The sequence below is a fragment of the Micrasema longulum genome, unplaced genomic scaffold (assembly GCF_059751315.1).
Source record: "Micrasema longulum isolate JH-2025_06_02 unplaced genomic scaffold, ASM5975131v1 h1tg000469l, whole genome shotgun sequence".
Lineage (NCBI taxonomy): Eukaryota > Metazoa > Arthropoda > Insecta > Trichoptera > Brachycentridae > Micrasema > Micrasema longulum.
Genome location: NW_028277667.1, coordinates 1,429,749 through 1,446,105, shown reverse-complemented (window position 1 = coordinate 1,446,105; position 16,357 = coordinate 1,429,749). Strand labels below are relative to the sequence as shown.

General features: G+C 35.5%; 1 protein-coding gene across 3 annotated transcripts in view; it reads right to left on the bottom strand.

Annotated features, from left to right (window-relative positions):
- The window catches only part of LOC148281378 (FERM, ARHGEF and pleckstrin domain-containing protein 1-like), a 91,928-nt gene that overhangs the window by 5,809 nt on the left and 69,762 nt on the right, over nucleotides 1-16,357 (bottom strand). For all 3 annotated transcript variants that reach the window (XM_088226870.1, XM_088226869.1, XM_088226871.1), the window contains 10 exons: nucleotides 15,039-15,260; nucleotides 11,873-11,993; nucleotides 10,316-10,514; nucleotides 8,951-9,154; nucleotides 7,773-7,962; nucleotides 5,971-6,123; nucleotides 4,976-5,073; nucleotides 3,472-3,601; nucleotides 2,601-2,741; nucleotides 792-922 (listed from right to left, as the gene is read on the bottom strand). In XM_088226870.1, the coding sequence (XP_088082996.1) occupies nucleotides 792-922; nucleotides 2,601-2,741; nucleotides 3,472-3,601; nucleotides 4,976-5,073; nucleotides 5,971-6,123; nucleotides 7,773-7,962; nucleotides 8,951-9,154; nucleotides 10,316-10,514; nucleotides 11,873-11,993; nucleotides 15,039-15,260 (1,589 nt within the window). The remainder of the gene's footprint in view (nucleotides 1-791; nucleotides 923-2,600; nucleotides 2,742-3,471; nucleotides 3,602-4,975; nucleotides 5,074-5,970; nucleotides 6,124-7,772; nucleotides 7,963-8,950; nucleotides 9,155-10,315; nucleotides 10,515-11,872; nucleotides 11,994-15,038; nucleotides 15,261-16,357) is intronic.

The following is a 16,357-nucleotide window of genomic DNA, read 5'->3' as shown; positions in this document are numbered from 1 at the left end:
AGATGCTCGTCTTTGAGGCCACAGGCTCAGGCTGGAGAAAACTATCTAATCTAACTCCACGGAAGCATTTCTTGAGCAATAGGGTTGTTGATGGTTGGAATAAGCTGCCACAAGAGCTGATCTTAATGTGTAGTCTCAATGGGTTCAAAAATGGACAATGGCTCAATCGAAAGTGGTTACTACGAAAACCTTAACATTTTTTAATATTTTTTTTTTTATATGGGAGTTGCTTTATTATTTACCTTGCTTATGATATAGGTACGAGGTTTATATTTCAAATAAGTGGATTTTTCTGCCATTTTTTTTACTTTAAATTTAGCTAACCGTTGGGGATCAGGAAGGATATACTAAAGTGAGAAACAACTCAAAACTCTTCAGGAGAAGCCGGCCTACTGACAGTGGTCAACAGGCCTTCCATTCCACTAGAAGAGAAGAAGTGTTCGGCATTTCTTTCCCTACTTTGGTTTATTTTACCAACTGCCTACACTATTTTGACCATGTACGATACTACCTATCGTGTGAGTTCTTTATTACCTATCACCGATGGGATGTTGCATAGTTCTTCACCCAGGCTTCTGCATCGCGCCTCCGGCTGTTGTCTCTGAAAGCTAAAAAGGGGCAATGCATCAACAGGTGAGAGACATCTTGAGGAGTTTCATCGCCGCATGGGCAGCTGTCGATCTCGGAGAGCTTGAAGCGATGCGGGTAGCTCATGAACCCACCGTGACCTGTAAACATCTGGGTGAGCTCGTGGCCAGTAGCTTTTGCAGTTGACGAGAGGTTGAACTCACCTCCATAGCAGAGAACAGGTGCCTCCAGGAGAGAGAAGTATTCCTGTGCCAGCAAACATGGGACAGGGTGTTACTCCGCTGCAGAGCAGAACCCACCGAATCCAATCCATCTGACAATTCCTCGGCGGACACTGCAACAAACAAGGAATTTGATAAACATTTTGTAATTTATTTTTTGCAGAGTATGGTTTGTGTCCATCTTACTCTAACGCAATCAAAATCCTATTTGCTTTCATTCTCTCTAATATGATACAAACTAATTTACGAAACAAATCAGTTATAGGATAAGGCCACTGGTCTGCGCACCTGGAATTGTAGTATAAAAAAATACTACGGGGAGAAAAAATTCTTGGTAAAAAATGGTAAATAAATTTTCTGTTTTTTTTTTTATAAATTGATATTCTTTTCTATTCATTCGCAAGAATTTAATTCAGAGCTTTAAAAGGGTGTTTTTACACCAGAATATATCCTAGTTGCTGGACCAGTACCTGAAGCGTTAGACTGATCATCTTAATAGACGTAACGAAAATGATCAAGATTCACTGCGATTGGTGTACCAATGGTGCGGAAATGGAATGATGATGATGTAAACTGAATAGAGTTGAAAGGTTTATCAAATCTAATTCTCCGCAGGAACGGCGAGAAAGGGGTGACCTGGTAGAAACATACGAGATACTCAACAGTCACTATGGCTGCCCAAATTTGGATCCCATGTTAAAGCTTTAACAAGATGTTCATCTTCGAGGCCAGTCTCTGGCTGGAGAAAACGAGATTCTATCTAAATCCACGGAAGCATTTCCTGAACAATAGGGTTGATGATGGTTGGAATAAGCTGCCACAAGAGCTGATCTCAATGTGTAGTCTCAATGGGTTCTAAAATGGACTAGATTTGTTTGGGAAAAGTTAAAGTGCGCCAACAGCTTACTTTCGTTAAAATAGATTCAAGCATATCAACTTTAAGCTGCTCGCTTAAAATGAATATGATAATAATTATAGCCTTTTGCACTTTGACCTTTTCCTTACTGTCCTAAAAACACCTTCGAGTTACGGTGCTGTGTAGTCACTACACATTAATAAAATAAGAGATTTAAAATGGAAAAAATGAACTATTTATAGGGAATTTTATATTATTTTATTTGGGAAATCAACAGTTCTACATACATATTTTTAGTAAACAAACAGATATAGTGTATAAACTCAGAACTAATAACAGATTTCCACATAGTATACAAAGTTAGTAAAGAAAATATATTACATATCAAATAAATACATACAATTTATACAGATAAAAATGTTATTTTCTGTACTCAATAATCAAAGATGGTTTTAATTAACCATAATTTAATTCAAAGGTGATAATATTTCAAATCTAACAGCAGAAAACATAAAAAAACCATTGGGTATCGCTAACGACTCGGGCGAAACGTGCACCCGCGCCAACTTCCCGAGAGCTACTAATTATAAGTAGCTAGTACTGGACTACATGACTGACTGCGACGGGCGTAAATTCTTTATTCTTTTCTTCATACGCAACAATGCGAAACATTGGTATACTGTGAGTATAATTTATCCCCGATTTCCGATAAAATGCTTTTTTTGTGCCTAATAAGTACATATTATTTGATAACAAATTATTTCAGTTGATACATAAATGTGTAATGGAGGAATACTAAAAAACTAAACCCAATATTGGTTATATTTATAAAGATATTATAGTTATTAGACGCAATGTGTACTAGCTACACATCACCGCGCAACGGGGAGGGAGGGTTAAAGATCACATAATATTTGATTAGAATATGCTTTTACCCGAAGTCGTGATGGTCCTGGAGAGCGGCGGTATATCGTGCGGCGAGCTGCGCGCCTCCTCAGCTGCTATATCCAGTTCTGCCAGCCAGTTATCCCTCTCCACGGCCGTACTAGCACTGAGCGTCATGGCGCGTCCACCGCCTGGTAACAGAGACAATATACAGTCAAATGTATTTTGTACGATTTTCAAGGAAGCAAAAAAAAAGTGTGGAATGAAAAATGTATGGAAAAAATTAATTCATCATCATCATTCCACGTCCGCTCCCTAGTTGGAGCATATAGTATTCACAAAGAGCCTCCATGCATCTCTGTCGGCTGTCAACTCCTTTGCGTCCTCGCAAGTCTGACATAAACTGCCGATGAACTGTCAGCAGTGGACGTCCAGAACGTCGAAAACCTGTGCCTGGGCGGCTGTGGCCTTGATTGTATAAGAAATAAGTAATGAAATATTGTTTTCATGAATAAAATTTTAATCTATCATCTAAATGTAAAATTATCATCTCGTTATCGGGTAAATAAGCATTAAATTTAAAAAAAAATAGCATTAGGTATATGTATACCTGATTCGGTCTAGTATTATTATTCAAAAAGCTTTCTTAATATTTGTATGGCACGGCCATTTTCAAAATTTAAATCTCAAGCCTGTCATTGGTCAAATAAAATGGCTGATGGATATTGCTATGTTTGCTTAACACTATTTTCAAACCATCCCTATACGGAAGAGGAAACCTAACATTTGATATGAATTTTTCACAATTGAGTTGACATGTGTATTAATTGTAGTAACTATCCCATGATTATTTCCTTGTAAATGTTTTACATTTATGGTTTCATACGAGTCTATTTGATTCTTCGTGAATAAGGCACTAACCATACAGCGTAAAGGAGTTGATGTACTCGGCTGGTTCCACCTGCACGCTGGAGAGAGGGACGACCCCGTGCACCCTGAACTGTTGCTGGGAGCTGGAGCACTTGCTGCCGTACACCAAGATGTCGGAAAACTAAAAAGTTCAATTAAAATATATCGAGTTTGTCCAAATGTTTGAGATTAACAACTTACAACAGGGATGGAGAGCATTTTAGAAAAAGGAATATGGAAGTCTAGGCATTTACAGGGCTTATGACCTGTCATTGGCTGTTTTAACCTTTCCCTTACTGTCCTAAATACACCCGCGCGTTACGGTGCTGTGTAGGTACTACACATTAAAAAAAATTTGAAATTTAAAAAGGGTTTTCCCCCTTAATATACAGGGAATATTTAGAGAATGGCTTTAATTAACCATAATTTAATTCAAAGATGATAATATTTCAAATCTTACTGCTGAAAACATGCAAAAACCATTGGGTATCGCTAACAACTCGGGTGAAACGTGCACCGGCGCCAACTGAGAGAGCTACTAAGTAGCTATATAGTACTGGACTACGTGACTGACTGAGAGTATACTTTTAATGATATTTGTAAATTTATCCCCGATTTCCGATAAAATGCTTTTTTTGTGCCAAATAAGTACTTATTATTTAATAACAAATTATTTCAGTTGATACGTAAAAGTGTAATGGAGGAATACTGAAAATCTAAACCCAATATTTATTATATTTATAAAGATATTATAGTTATTAGACGTAATGTGTACTAGCTACACATCACCGCGGACCGGGGAGGGAGGGTTAAGTGGCCACTTTACACCATGTGTAACATTCACCATTTTGGCTCTGTTTGAACATCCATATGTTGATTTTAGTGAAGTTAAATATCGCGTATATAATATGGTATTGCGTGAAACGTATCTACTGGGAAAACTAAAAGTTATTATGATGCGTTAGAAATATAATTTTTAGATGGAAAATACAAATCAATTTATACATATTAATCATATCCATAATTGGCATTCAAAAAGGACTAAATACACGGTTTTTCAGGGCCAGACGAACCTTCAGAGGAACGTTCCTCATAGTAAGCTTTAAAAAAATCATTTTAAAAAAAAATGTCATTTCAAAATGTAGTAAATCCTTAATTTCTCAGACAAGCAGTCCCTCCTCAAACCCCTACCCCTCTCCTACCCAGCCGCTTCCCTTGTCCGCGTCTGGTGCGTATTGCTTCTTTGGTCAAATATGTTTTTATCACAATTTTTTTTGTCGGGGAGGGGTTGGGGTTTGCGGAAGGGATGCTAGTCTGAGAAATCAAAGATTTACTCCATTTTGAGATCATACATTTTATTTTTTATTTAAAAAAAAAAAGTTTTGGAAAAAAATTATTAGAATTTTATTTAAAGCTTACCACGAGGAATGTTCCTCTGAAGTTTCGCAGTCTGGCCCTGGAAAACCGTGCATATTTTTAAATTTTGACCTGATGATTGATTTATGTGACAACTTACAAGGAAAAACATTCTCTGCTGTGGTCCCTTGTTAGAATGCTTGAATAGACAGCCCTGGCGGATAAACTGGCGTCCAGGAAGAACTAGATTGTCAAATCCTGTAGATAATAAAAAAAAAACATTCAGAATTTGTGGCTAGCACCACACTCTGTGGCGGATTATCAGTCGACAATCGAGTGTTATTCGCTTGATACATTTGACGGGGACTGTTCGCCAAATGTGGCGCATTCCATTAGAAAACATGTTTTGAAAACAGAATTGCCGATTAGACGCTGATGAAAAATCCGCACGCGGAGAACGGAAAAGAAGCCGAAGGCAAGCGGTCTGCCCTGGGCCGCGAATGAAACAATCAAATATCCGCTTTGTGTGTCCGATAACAGTAAATAAATACAATACAATGTATTTATTTACTGTTATATGAGTGTGGCACTAGCCTTTGCCTCTATTCTAGAGGCTTATCAGCAGCAGGTGGGTAAAGAGGGGATAGGGAAGGAAGAAAGGTACGGAAAATACACCCAGAACAATTAAGATAACAATTTTTCTTCCATTCTTGCGACTGGCGGGAATCGAACCCGCAATGCCAATTTTGCAGTTGGCCGTCTAAGCAACTACACCACGGCGCCAGTTTTGTGAGTAATTCTTCTTTTATTTGGAGTTACTGATCATAAACTGAAACAGACAACAGACAATCTCAAGTATGCACGAAACCATCCTTGAAAGTTTCTTTAAATTGTTTCAATACACGATTTAAAAAAAATACCCGCTAAATGGAATTACATAATGGTTTTCACCTAAATAAATTTTGAAAAAACAGTACTTTTAGTGGGTTTTTGTGTATGTCAATTTTGAAACAAAACCTTAGAGGATTTAGAGAGTTTTATCAGTCGATAAAGTTCAAAAATGACATATAACTGCATTTTAAACTTGTTTCCTCAAATTTTGGCATTTAGAGAGTTTTTTATTATTATGGTCTCAATATAATTCAAGGGTCATACCATCAATATCTCTATGCAGCAGACAGAGATGGGCGTAGTTGAGGCTGTCGGGCAGTTCATCCTCCACCGCGTTACACACGGGCTGCAGGAGAGTGAGGCATTCTTTCAAATCCTCGTATTCTTCGTCATCATTGGAACACACTTCTATTGCACCTGGAAAGGAAAAATACTGAAAATTAGTTTTTTCAGTTGGTGCCGCTATATTCAATATATTTTAAAACTACTTTCAGTTATGTTTTTTTTCCTTATAATATTATTGTACTTGAAAAATTAAAAATAGATAATTAATAACCTTAGCACGTAAAATATGGAAACTTCACTGGTCCAATAAGAGTTACGTCTAATTTTGTACTATAAAACTACGTAATTGAACTGTATGTTTCTTGAATACAAGAAAAAATTAAAAATACAATGAAATAACTTTGTTTTTTATATGTACACTTCATTTTTTTATAATTAAATAACCAACTAGTTTCAACAAAACACTGTGCCTTCTTCAGGGTAAATTGCAAGTGTTTTAATTAATAGTTAGTTAGCTTTAAAAAATAAAATAATTAAAATATATTTGGACCCCTGCATTTAGTGTCATGCACAAGGCTTAGGTACTCGGAAAACATTGTTTTTGTTTGTCTTGGAAATGGGATGTTTGATCACTGATTTTGGTTTATTACCTTTATGAGTCCAATCACCATTGTTGCAAAGTCCAAGAACAATGGCGCGTGATAACTACTTTTAACGACAGTGTGGATATCTGTTAAGGATATTCCATCTTTCCTGCATTCTGCTACAAGATTATGGCATTGTAAACAGAAAAATGGGCATTGAAATAGCAGGTGTTCGATACTCTGTGAAGAAATATCATCACATGGACGAAAGTCATCATTCCTTAATTTAAACCTATAAGGGTAACTTCTCATAGCTCCGTGTCTGGTAAAAATTTGCGTCGTTTCGAAAGTACTGTGGTGATGACGACGGAAGTTTGCTGCATTAGCCAGCGCTGGGAAAAACATTTTAGCGATTTTACCTGTAGAAGAAGCGCAGTAATGATCTTCCTAACGCTGCTGCGTGTTTTGTTTTAATAGTTATTTAGTTATTTCATTGTAATCTATTGGATAATAATGTTCCACAAAGTTCGTGCTTCAAATATTAAAAATACCGCTATATTTAGCGTGTTCATTTAAAAAAATTAAATAATGACACAGATTTCAGATTGAGATTGAGTGCACACAGCACATAGACCCCGAAAACTGTATTGCGCAAAATATTCTCATGTCCGGGGAGATTAAAAGAATATAGTTCTGTGAGTGGAATAAAATTAGAATACTTTTCCATTTGATGGCTGGTAAGAACACTTTATAATCAGGAGTTACAGAGATTAAACAGCTTATATTCGTCGGGAGGCTGTCGACGTTCTTTCGGAAGCTTTAGAAAGTCAGCAGGTAGTCATTGTTCAAATTACATAAAATTTTATTTACAAATGTTTTGACCTAATTCAAATAAAATAAGAGGGTTTACATTTAAATAAATGCCTTTGATTTTTTTGAGACACAACTGTATGTACAAATGAAAAATTATTGTAACTAAATTATTATTTTTATTATTAATTATACAGTAGCAGCTATTAAGCTGATGCGTGTATATCAAGTGTACATGGTTATTAAACATTATACATTGCAGTGCGCATCTAGTTAACATTAACTGAACTAGCACCAATCACTTTCTCAGGATTGATGGACTGAATAAGTCTGTAAATAAATAATCTTGCGGCAATGGCTAGGTTACGTCACAGTCGGAGAACTTACTGGTGAGCAGCAAACGATAGTGCAGCAGTCGGTAGAGCGGCTTGAGCAGAAAGGTGCTGAGCGGGAGGTAGCAGGCTCGCTGCTGCTGCTCCACTTCGCGGCACAACTGCTCCAGGGTGGGGCTCAGACCGCAGCCCTCTTCCAGCCGGCGCAGGGAGTCCCGGTGCTGCGCCACCCAGGACAGGTACAGCTGCAGAGGGGTGAGGGATTAGACTACATGTGGGAAACTAGCCGCAAAGTTCAACTTCACTATTTGTTCAAAAAAATAAATATATATGTAATGGTTCGCGTTTGCCTACCATGCAAGAGGTCTCGGGTTCGATTCCCGACATGGTTGACTTGAAATATTTATTTAAAAAGGCGTTTTTATACTAGAATATTTCATAGTCCCTGGACTGACACCTGAACCGCAAGACTGATCACCTTACCTTCATGTAACAAAAATAATAAAGATATGCTGCGATTGGTGCACCAATACAGTGCTCTATGCATCATTAGGTGCCGAAAGGTAATGGTGATGATGATGATATAAACCACTCTATCAAGTTTGTCCAAATTATAACAAGGACAGGATTCAACCCCCTAAGGAGTAATTAAGATTAATCTAAGAATCGGGTTGTGGTCCTGTGGCTAGTGTCTCGGACTCACGGACCAATGGTCCGTGGTTCGAATCCTACTCTACCCCAACTTGATTCCCATTTTCTAATAGTGAGTTATTTACAACTTGTTGAAAATGGCCCTCAAAATTAAATCAGAATGGGTCTTACACACATTCTGACAAAAGGATTGTACCAATAGGTGTATGCAGCACTAGAACTTCATTGTGAACTGCTAGTTTTGCCTCCTGCGATAAACCTTAAAATAGGCCTTAGGAAATCATGTTCGAAACACTATTTTTCAAATAGACAATCTTTAAATAATATTTGTAATCTGCAAGCTTACTCAAGGAGGAAATAACAGCTACTGAGTTTTACAAATTGAAATACAGTATACATATACGAAGTAATAGGCTTAAGTAATTTACTAATTTTTTAATTAGCTGCGCAGTCGCTCACATGGACGATTAGCCCCTGATGGATGCTCATTTAGGTCTCACATCTCATGCAGAGGCAGTTTTTTAGTATGTGTGTAAAAAATATGACGATGTATACCACTGGGAATGACTGATGTACACTTACAGGCAGAGTCTCCTTGAGGTAGGGCAGCATGAGGGCGCCGGGGCGTGTAGCCTCGCGGTTGTTGTTGTCGGGCCGCGCGGGGAGGCGCGCCTCCAGGCCGGCCAGCGCGGGCGCTTGCGCGGCGTGCAGCTGCTCCAATGGCGCCCAAAGCGCGCGCCCGCACATCTCCACTTCCAGCTCGGGTGGCATTTCGCTCCTCAGCCACTGAGGGAACAAAAATTTACGCTCATGTGCTTATGATGTCACATAATCTACATAGTTGATGGTGATTGGGCTCATCAAAGTAATTAACAAAAATCAACGATCAATCTTTCCATTTCTTACGGTATATAAATTTTAAACTTAGAATCAGTCATGAATTTTTAAATTACGATTTTTTACTAAAAACATTAAATTTGTTAAAACTTAATGATAGAAGATAAATTATAGACCTTTTAAATTTATGCAAAATTGTAAATTCAATGTGGGATTGCCCTGAACTGTTATCTCTCATCAACTTCAGGGTGCCTGGAAGAATGACTAGACAGGTGCCACCGTTTTGTAGCAACAATTCACGGACAGTGTATACTTGTAATGCAGTATTAAATAGACTTCATGAACTCGGCAATAGTTATTCCCACGTATCTGATATATTTAGTGTAGGGTATTGTTCCTATAGAACAAAGCTTTTGTACTTTTCAAAGATGGTGAATGGTAATTATATTTATTTATTCATGCATTTCATATACAATTTTTTGTTCACTTTGCCTAGCTGTGTGAAACAGTACTTATGATTTTCTTGTTGTTTTACTGTAGAATGTTTTATTATTTAAACTTTCTACTGAATATGCTGTATAATTTTTAGGTTATTTTTTTTAGTGTAAATCTTGTATAATTTTTGGTTTGATTTTTTTATAATAAATCTTGTTTTTAATATTCATGTTTTTGAAAAAAAAAATATTAAGCCAAACATGTTAATATTATAAATATTTGTAAAAGGCAGATTTGCCGTTTATGTTAATAAAATAAAATAAAAATTTCCATATTTTAAAAATCTACTTAAAATACAAGGCTTGATATATATCTGCATTCTTATAATTTACCATAATATTTCAATTTAGGGGTAATTTTCAACGAGTTGTAAATAACTCGTCGGCCTCGTGGTGTGTGGTCGGTGCGTTTTCCTACCACGCAAGAGGTCTCGGGTTTGATTCCTGACATGATCAACATGAAATATTTATTTAAAAAGGTCACTAGAACATTTCATAGTCCCTGGACTAGTACCCAAAGCGTAAGACTGATCATCTTACCTTCACGTAACAAAGATTCCAGATTCAGGGGCACAATAGAGATCGAAGGTAGGAATCGAAGGCATCGGAAACTCACCACTGTAATAACCTCCAGGTCAGACCTGTACGTGCGTTCCGTCATGAGTAGCTCTTTAGCGATATAGACAGCGCGGTCAGCGTGCCCGCGCCTGCTGTGCCTATTGTCGAATGTTCCCGTGCCGGTGCCGATATTGACATAATCAGCATTGTTGATCACACCATTACTAGTAGCCGGCGTGCGCAGAAGTCTCCCAAGGCTGTGGAGTAAAAATGTTGTCTCAAAATAAAAATATATTTTGCAAAAATGTTAGACATAACCGGATTTAGATTCAATGTAAAACTGAAACCCACGGAAGCATTTCCCGAGGAATAGGGTTGTTGATAGTCGGAATAAACTATTACAATACTGCCGTCATAAGAAAGAACGACGCATCTAACATTTTTTTCGAAAATGAGTTAAATACATATTTGGAATCGGGAAAAAAATATGCATCTACTAAAAATACATTTATCTTCCTAAAATAATCAAAACCCTATTATTTTCACTAATAAATGAGACTTAACTGCAAAAAGTCTTGATAAATATAAAAGGCTGTTCTGACTTGTATAATTATTATTAAAGACCGATTAAAATACTTATTTTTTCTTCTATTCCGTTTTTAAAAACATCTGAAATGAATGTACCTACTGGTTTTTAATTAAATTTAAGATCTGCTGGTAATTTCGAAGTAAATTGATTATTAGGTCGGCGTTACTAGTTTGAAAAACAGTACATGGCCAGTAACGTCTATTTTATTTACACTAAAAAAAAGACGTTTACTTAATTACTAAATAAAAAGGGCGTTTCTAGCTAGTCTTTTTATTGCAGTATAACATATTTTCTTGTATTTTTTTTTACTGAAAAGAAGATGAAAACGCAAATTTTTAAATATATAACATAAAATTTATTAAAATTAATATATATATACAAAATTCTTAAATTAACACCTGACATCTACGACTGAACTGTACAAAAAACACCAGTTTGACATAAACTACTTGACTAAAATTGAGACCTTAAAAATTGTGCACAAAATAACACTGGGAAACATACAAGACGACGACATAATATTAGCCAAAAATGCTGACGTACACAAATATAACACCAGACAACAACAACACTATCATATTGAAAAAGCAAAGACAAACACAGGACAGTCAAAAATACTACATAATGGACTTAAACACCTACAGCGACTTATCTTACTACTTGAAAACTTTTACTGGAGACAAATTTAAAATCAATCTGAAAAAGCACATGATGACTGAACTAACTAGACGAGACATAAAATGACTACACAATATAAAATTTCTAATGTAACCCTAACGGGTTTTTTAAAATTGTAAATAAATAATATTAAAAAAAAATATTCCATTAGGGCAAACTATAATACATACTGTCGCATAATAATATACTTAATTTTTGTAATATTTTTCACACAGCGAATTTTTCAATCTCAGAGTTACAAAATATTTATTTTCTCCGTTTTTTGTAGAAACGTCCTTCTTTCTTATGATGGCAGAATAGCTGTTCTGAATGTGCAGTCTCAACAACTTAAATGGGCAAAGTACTCACGTATCATCTTTTCTCTTCCTGAGACTTTCACTCTCACTCTCTCCTCCGCTGAGGACATCTATACTGTAGCTGGAATCACTGTTCAGCTGCCCTCGTGTCTGCACTACTGGGGGGGCTTTTTCTGAAGAAAAATTATTAAATCAGGACAGCAAATAACAAACAATACCACATAATATATAATGGTTCAAATGTTTAACAACCTATTTTAACATGTTAGTGCCTGTCGGTGAACCAAGTAAACATAATTTTTTTCTGTGTTAATAGACACAATGAGGAATTCCACTGTTTTCTAATTTTTTTTGTTTCTATTAGCGTACTATTTAACTAAGCAAAAATATATGGATTTTTTTTTTTTGTGCGTTATTTACAAAGATATGATTTTTTAAAGTTACATTTATCAAATACCGCGCCAAATGACTGTAATCAGTGTGTCACTTTTCAGTAGTGATGTCATGAAACGGTTGGCGTTCTTACTTTCACTGACCTGACAAGAATCTATGGAATATTGCTTTGATTACTTCATTTAGTTGATTGTAATTTGCTCATTTCTATGTTATGGTTGTTTTTACGAACGTTTCGATTTAGAAAAACCTAGAAAGTTGACATAATCTCTGGTTGAAAAAAGAGTATAATGAAAATTATACTCTTTTTTTTCTATGGTCAAAACATTCCTTACAAGGTGCGGGGGCTTTAAAGCGGAAACCGGAAATACTACACGTAGATATAAGGAGTGACGTCATTATTTACGATTTTAAAATGAATACTATTTTTAACATTTCTTATTTATTTTTGCGTGCGTTTTTGAGATTTCATCCTACTTCAAAATTTTTAAAAAACGAAAACATTTTTAAAATTTAATTCCAGGTTGGGCTGGAATTCCTCATTGTTGATTAATAAAAAAGATTAAAGTGAAAGGGATACTAACTCAGGCTCACATTTATTATGCTGCGGTTCATGCGAAGCCGAGTACGTGGGCCAAACGGGAAGGTCGTTCAAAACTAGGATTAACGGACACTTCCAAAATTGGAGAAATAACAAGGAAAACTCCACGTTTGCAAACCACCTTATTGAGTCAAATCATGATTTTGATAAAAATACAAATGTCAAATTCCTTCACACATGCAGCAAAGGTCAACAATTAGATAAACTTAAAATTTTAGAAATAAACCGCTTAGAGAATTGCTCCGATAAAATAATATTAAACGATCGGGTAACACAAGTTCATTCCCCATTATTGTATCCATTAAAATACAAACAATGAAACTAATTGATAAGAATTAACCGCAAGGAATTTTTGCTTTCAGAGAATCACTCAATTACCCTTAGGCCCGGGGACATAGCTGTCGATGGAACTACCAACCAGCGGCCCCTGTTATAGTTTTGATAAAATTTAAATACATATAATTCAAATACATTTTCATTATAAAACTTCATAAAATAATATGATTTACACCTGTTTTTATTATGCAGGATGTTCTTTAAACCTTGTCACATTCGAAACCACGATGATCGGTATGGGCAAGAAGACATATTAGCATATTTTCAAATATATTTAGAACAAAGAAAATTTAAATAAATAAAATAGTTAAAAAAACAAATGGTTGCTTACTTCTGCAGTATCAGACTCCCCTCTCCCTCCTTCTCGTTTCACCCCTGCAGAAGTAAGCAACCATTTGCTTTTTTTGATATTTTATTTTTTAAATTTTATTCATTCTAAAAAAATATTTTAATGTGCCAATGTCTTCTTGCTCATACTGATCATCGTGGTTTCGGATGTGACAGGGTTTAAAGAACACCCTGTATACATTCAAACAAAACTTAAATTCATAGAATTGTTATTATATTATACCGAAATTATTTTAATTTAAACTCTTTTATTTCCATAATTATATAAAATCATGATGTACAACCCCTGCTTGCACTTGTATATAATATAGAAATTTGTTTAGTCTCCCACCAGTCTGACGATGTCTGTCACGACGAAACCCGGTTACTGGTAAAAAATTATAAATAAAAGTGGAATAAAACTATATACGTATTTTTATTATTATAACACTAGACCATTTTATTTGAAAATGTTCTGTCATTAACACATTAACATGGGGTTATTAAACATTCTAACGTACTGTACAAAACCAGAGATAAAAAAATATAAGATTGCCAATGAGGAGAAAAGCAGTCTAAAAACTTATTGTTCAAGGGTTCAAATCTGTACAATGACTCAGCTGGAGAAATAAAAGAAATGGAAGCCTCGAAATATTTAAAATCGATTAGAAAAAAATATGGTCTAGATAAATTTTGATATAAAATGAAATGTTCTTAAATATTTTTTTAAAAATTCGTTAGGGTTATATATTATTATGCAGAATAGAAGCAGCCCGAACAGGATTTAACAAAATGAAAAATATTATTTGTGATAATATAAACCTAGAGCTGAGACAACGAATGGTCAAATGTTATATATGGTCTGTCTTACTGTGCGGTGTAGAGGCGTGGACTCTTAAAGTTAATATTATAAACCGCCTTGAAGCATTTGAAATGTGGATCCACCGTAGAATATTAAAAATGTCTTGGACCGATACGATAACCATCAATGAAGTGTTGCGTGGAGCCAATACTAATAGAGAACTATTCACCACTGTTAAGCTCCGTAAGATTTCATATTTTGGTCATGTGTTGAGAAGTGATAAATATGCCAAACTTCAGCTTGTCATGAAAGGGAAGATCGAGGGACGTAGAGGGGTCGGAAGAAAACAGCTTTCCTGGCTTCGAAACATCCGTGCATGGACCAGGATTAGAATTATGGAGGAGCTGTTTCGCACTGCTCAGGATAGGGAAGCTTTTTTCCAAGTGGGCGTCAACGTCGGGGGAACCCGACATGACACGTGAAGGGTTATATAAAAAACATTAAAAGGTCTAGTCATGTTATATATCTCCTCAGGTAGTCGTCATTTTTCAAACTAACCAAATAAAATATAAATAAATAAAGGATTAAGATAAGCTAAATTATTTATTGATTTTGAAAGAATCAAATAGATGTAAATGGTGAAAGAAAACCAAATAACAGAAAATAAAAATTGTTGAGTTTGAAAATACGGCTTGGAATTTTTTTAGAAAATAGAGGTAGATAATCGTCATTTATTAATGTTTCAATTGAAAAATTCACCTATCCCATTATGGTTGTCGACAATGTCGATTCTCTTCAGGGCTAGCGGGCTCGGGGGAGCGCGGTCACTTAGACGCTGAGCCCCCGCAGGGTTGGAATCAGCCCGCGGAGTGGAAGAGAAGAACGATCTCTCCTGCTTGGATGCCGGACTCTGGGGACGGAGGTAGAAACTCTCCTGAGTTGTGGATGAATCCGTTCGGTCAACATCCATGGACGATTCGTCTGTTGAAATAACAACCACATTTTATCTCTGGTTTTAAATTGCCTGTTTGGTTTTTGTTTATATTTTTTAAAAAGGGAATGTGTAAATCTAACTATTTACGGGGCATATAACCTGTTTATCATAATACAATCCTTAAGAAGTTAAATACAGTATGTAATTGCTTATAAAGTATTGTTAATTATAAATACTATTTTGCATTATTTTATCTTTTAAAGAACAAGTTAATCATAACAATAAAAAAAATCTATCTGTTGTACATGTTTTAATGGATTGTGCAATCTTTGCAATAAATAATAAATCTAAGGGAAAAAAATATTAAGGCAATCGGTAGAGAATGTTTCTTTTACATTTAATGTTGTTGATAATAAAAGGAAAGTACATAGAATTAAGAATAGTCCAGAAACCGCATACCCACATCAAACAGAAGGCCACTAAATTACTCATAAAGGAGTAGTTTTACGTTTTGACCTATTAATTTCTTTGTAGACGTCGCTCAATACGCAACTTCCGATTTGAATTCAACTGTGCTGTGTCGTTTTACAGTGTAGAAATACTGCTGGGATCTTAAAGAAACAGGATGGGATCACATTTCATGTGTAAGTAGCAAATGCATTACTTAAAAATGTAATTATTTTTCCATCTTTCAGATTGTCAAAGAAAACAAAATGGACAATTTGTTAGTGTTGCCAGGGTAGTCAAATTTTTCACGCTACTTTGCTCATCTAATGAGAGAACTAATGTAAATCGGACTGCTCGGATTAAACAACGCCGTGGTGAACATTTGACTGACATTAAATATTATTTAACTTGACATACAAATATCAATTTTATATAAAAAAAATTGTTTTATTATTTAAGTTCAAAGTTCATTAATTTAATATACTCTTGTTAAATGACGCTTTACTTATCTACTCTGTTGTGTCATCGATGTTTCCGCATGTACAATAAAATATTAGAGAAATTAACAAACTGCTTTTTAAAAAAAATATAATTATCTTGCATTTTTTGTGTTATGATTATATTTTTCACGATCTGGCAACATTACGCGGCGACTTCACGCATGCGCGCGGCGAAAGTGGGGGGGTTTTTTGGACAC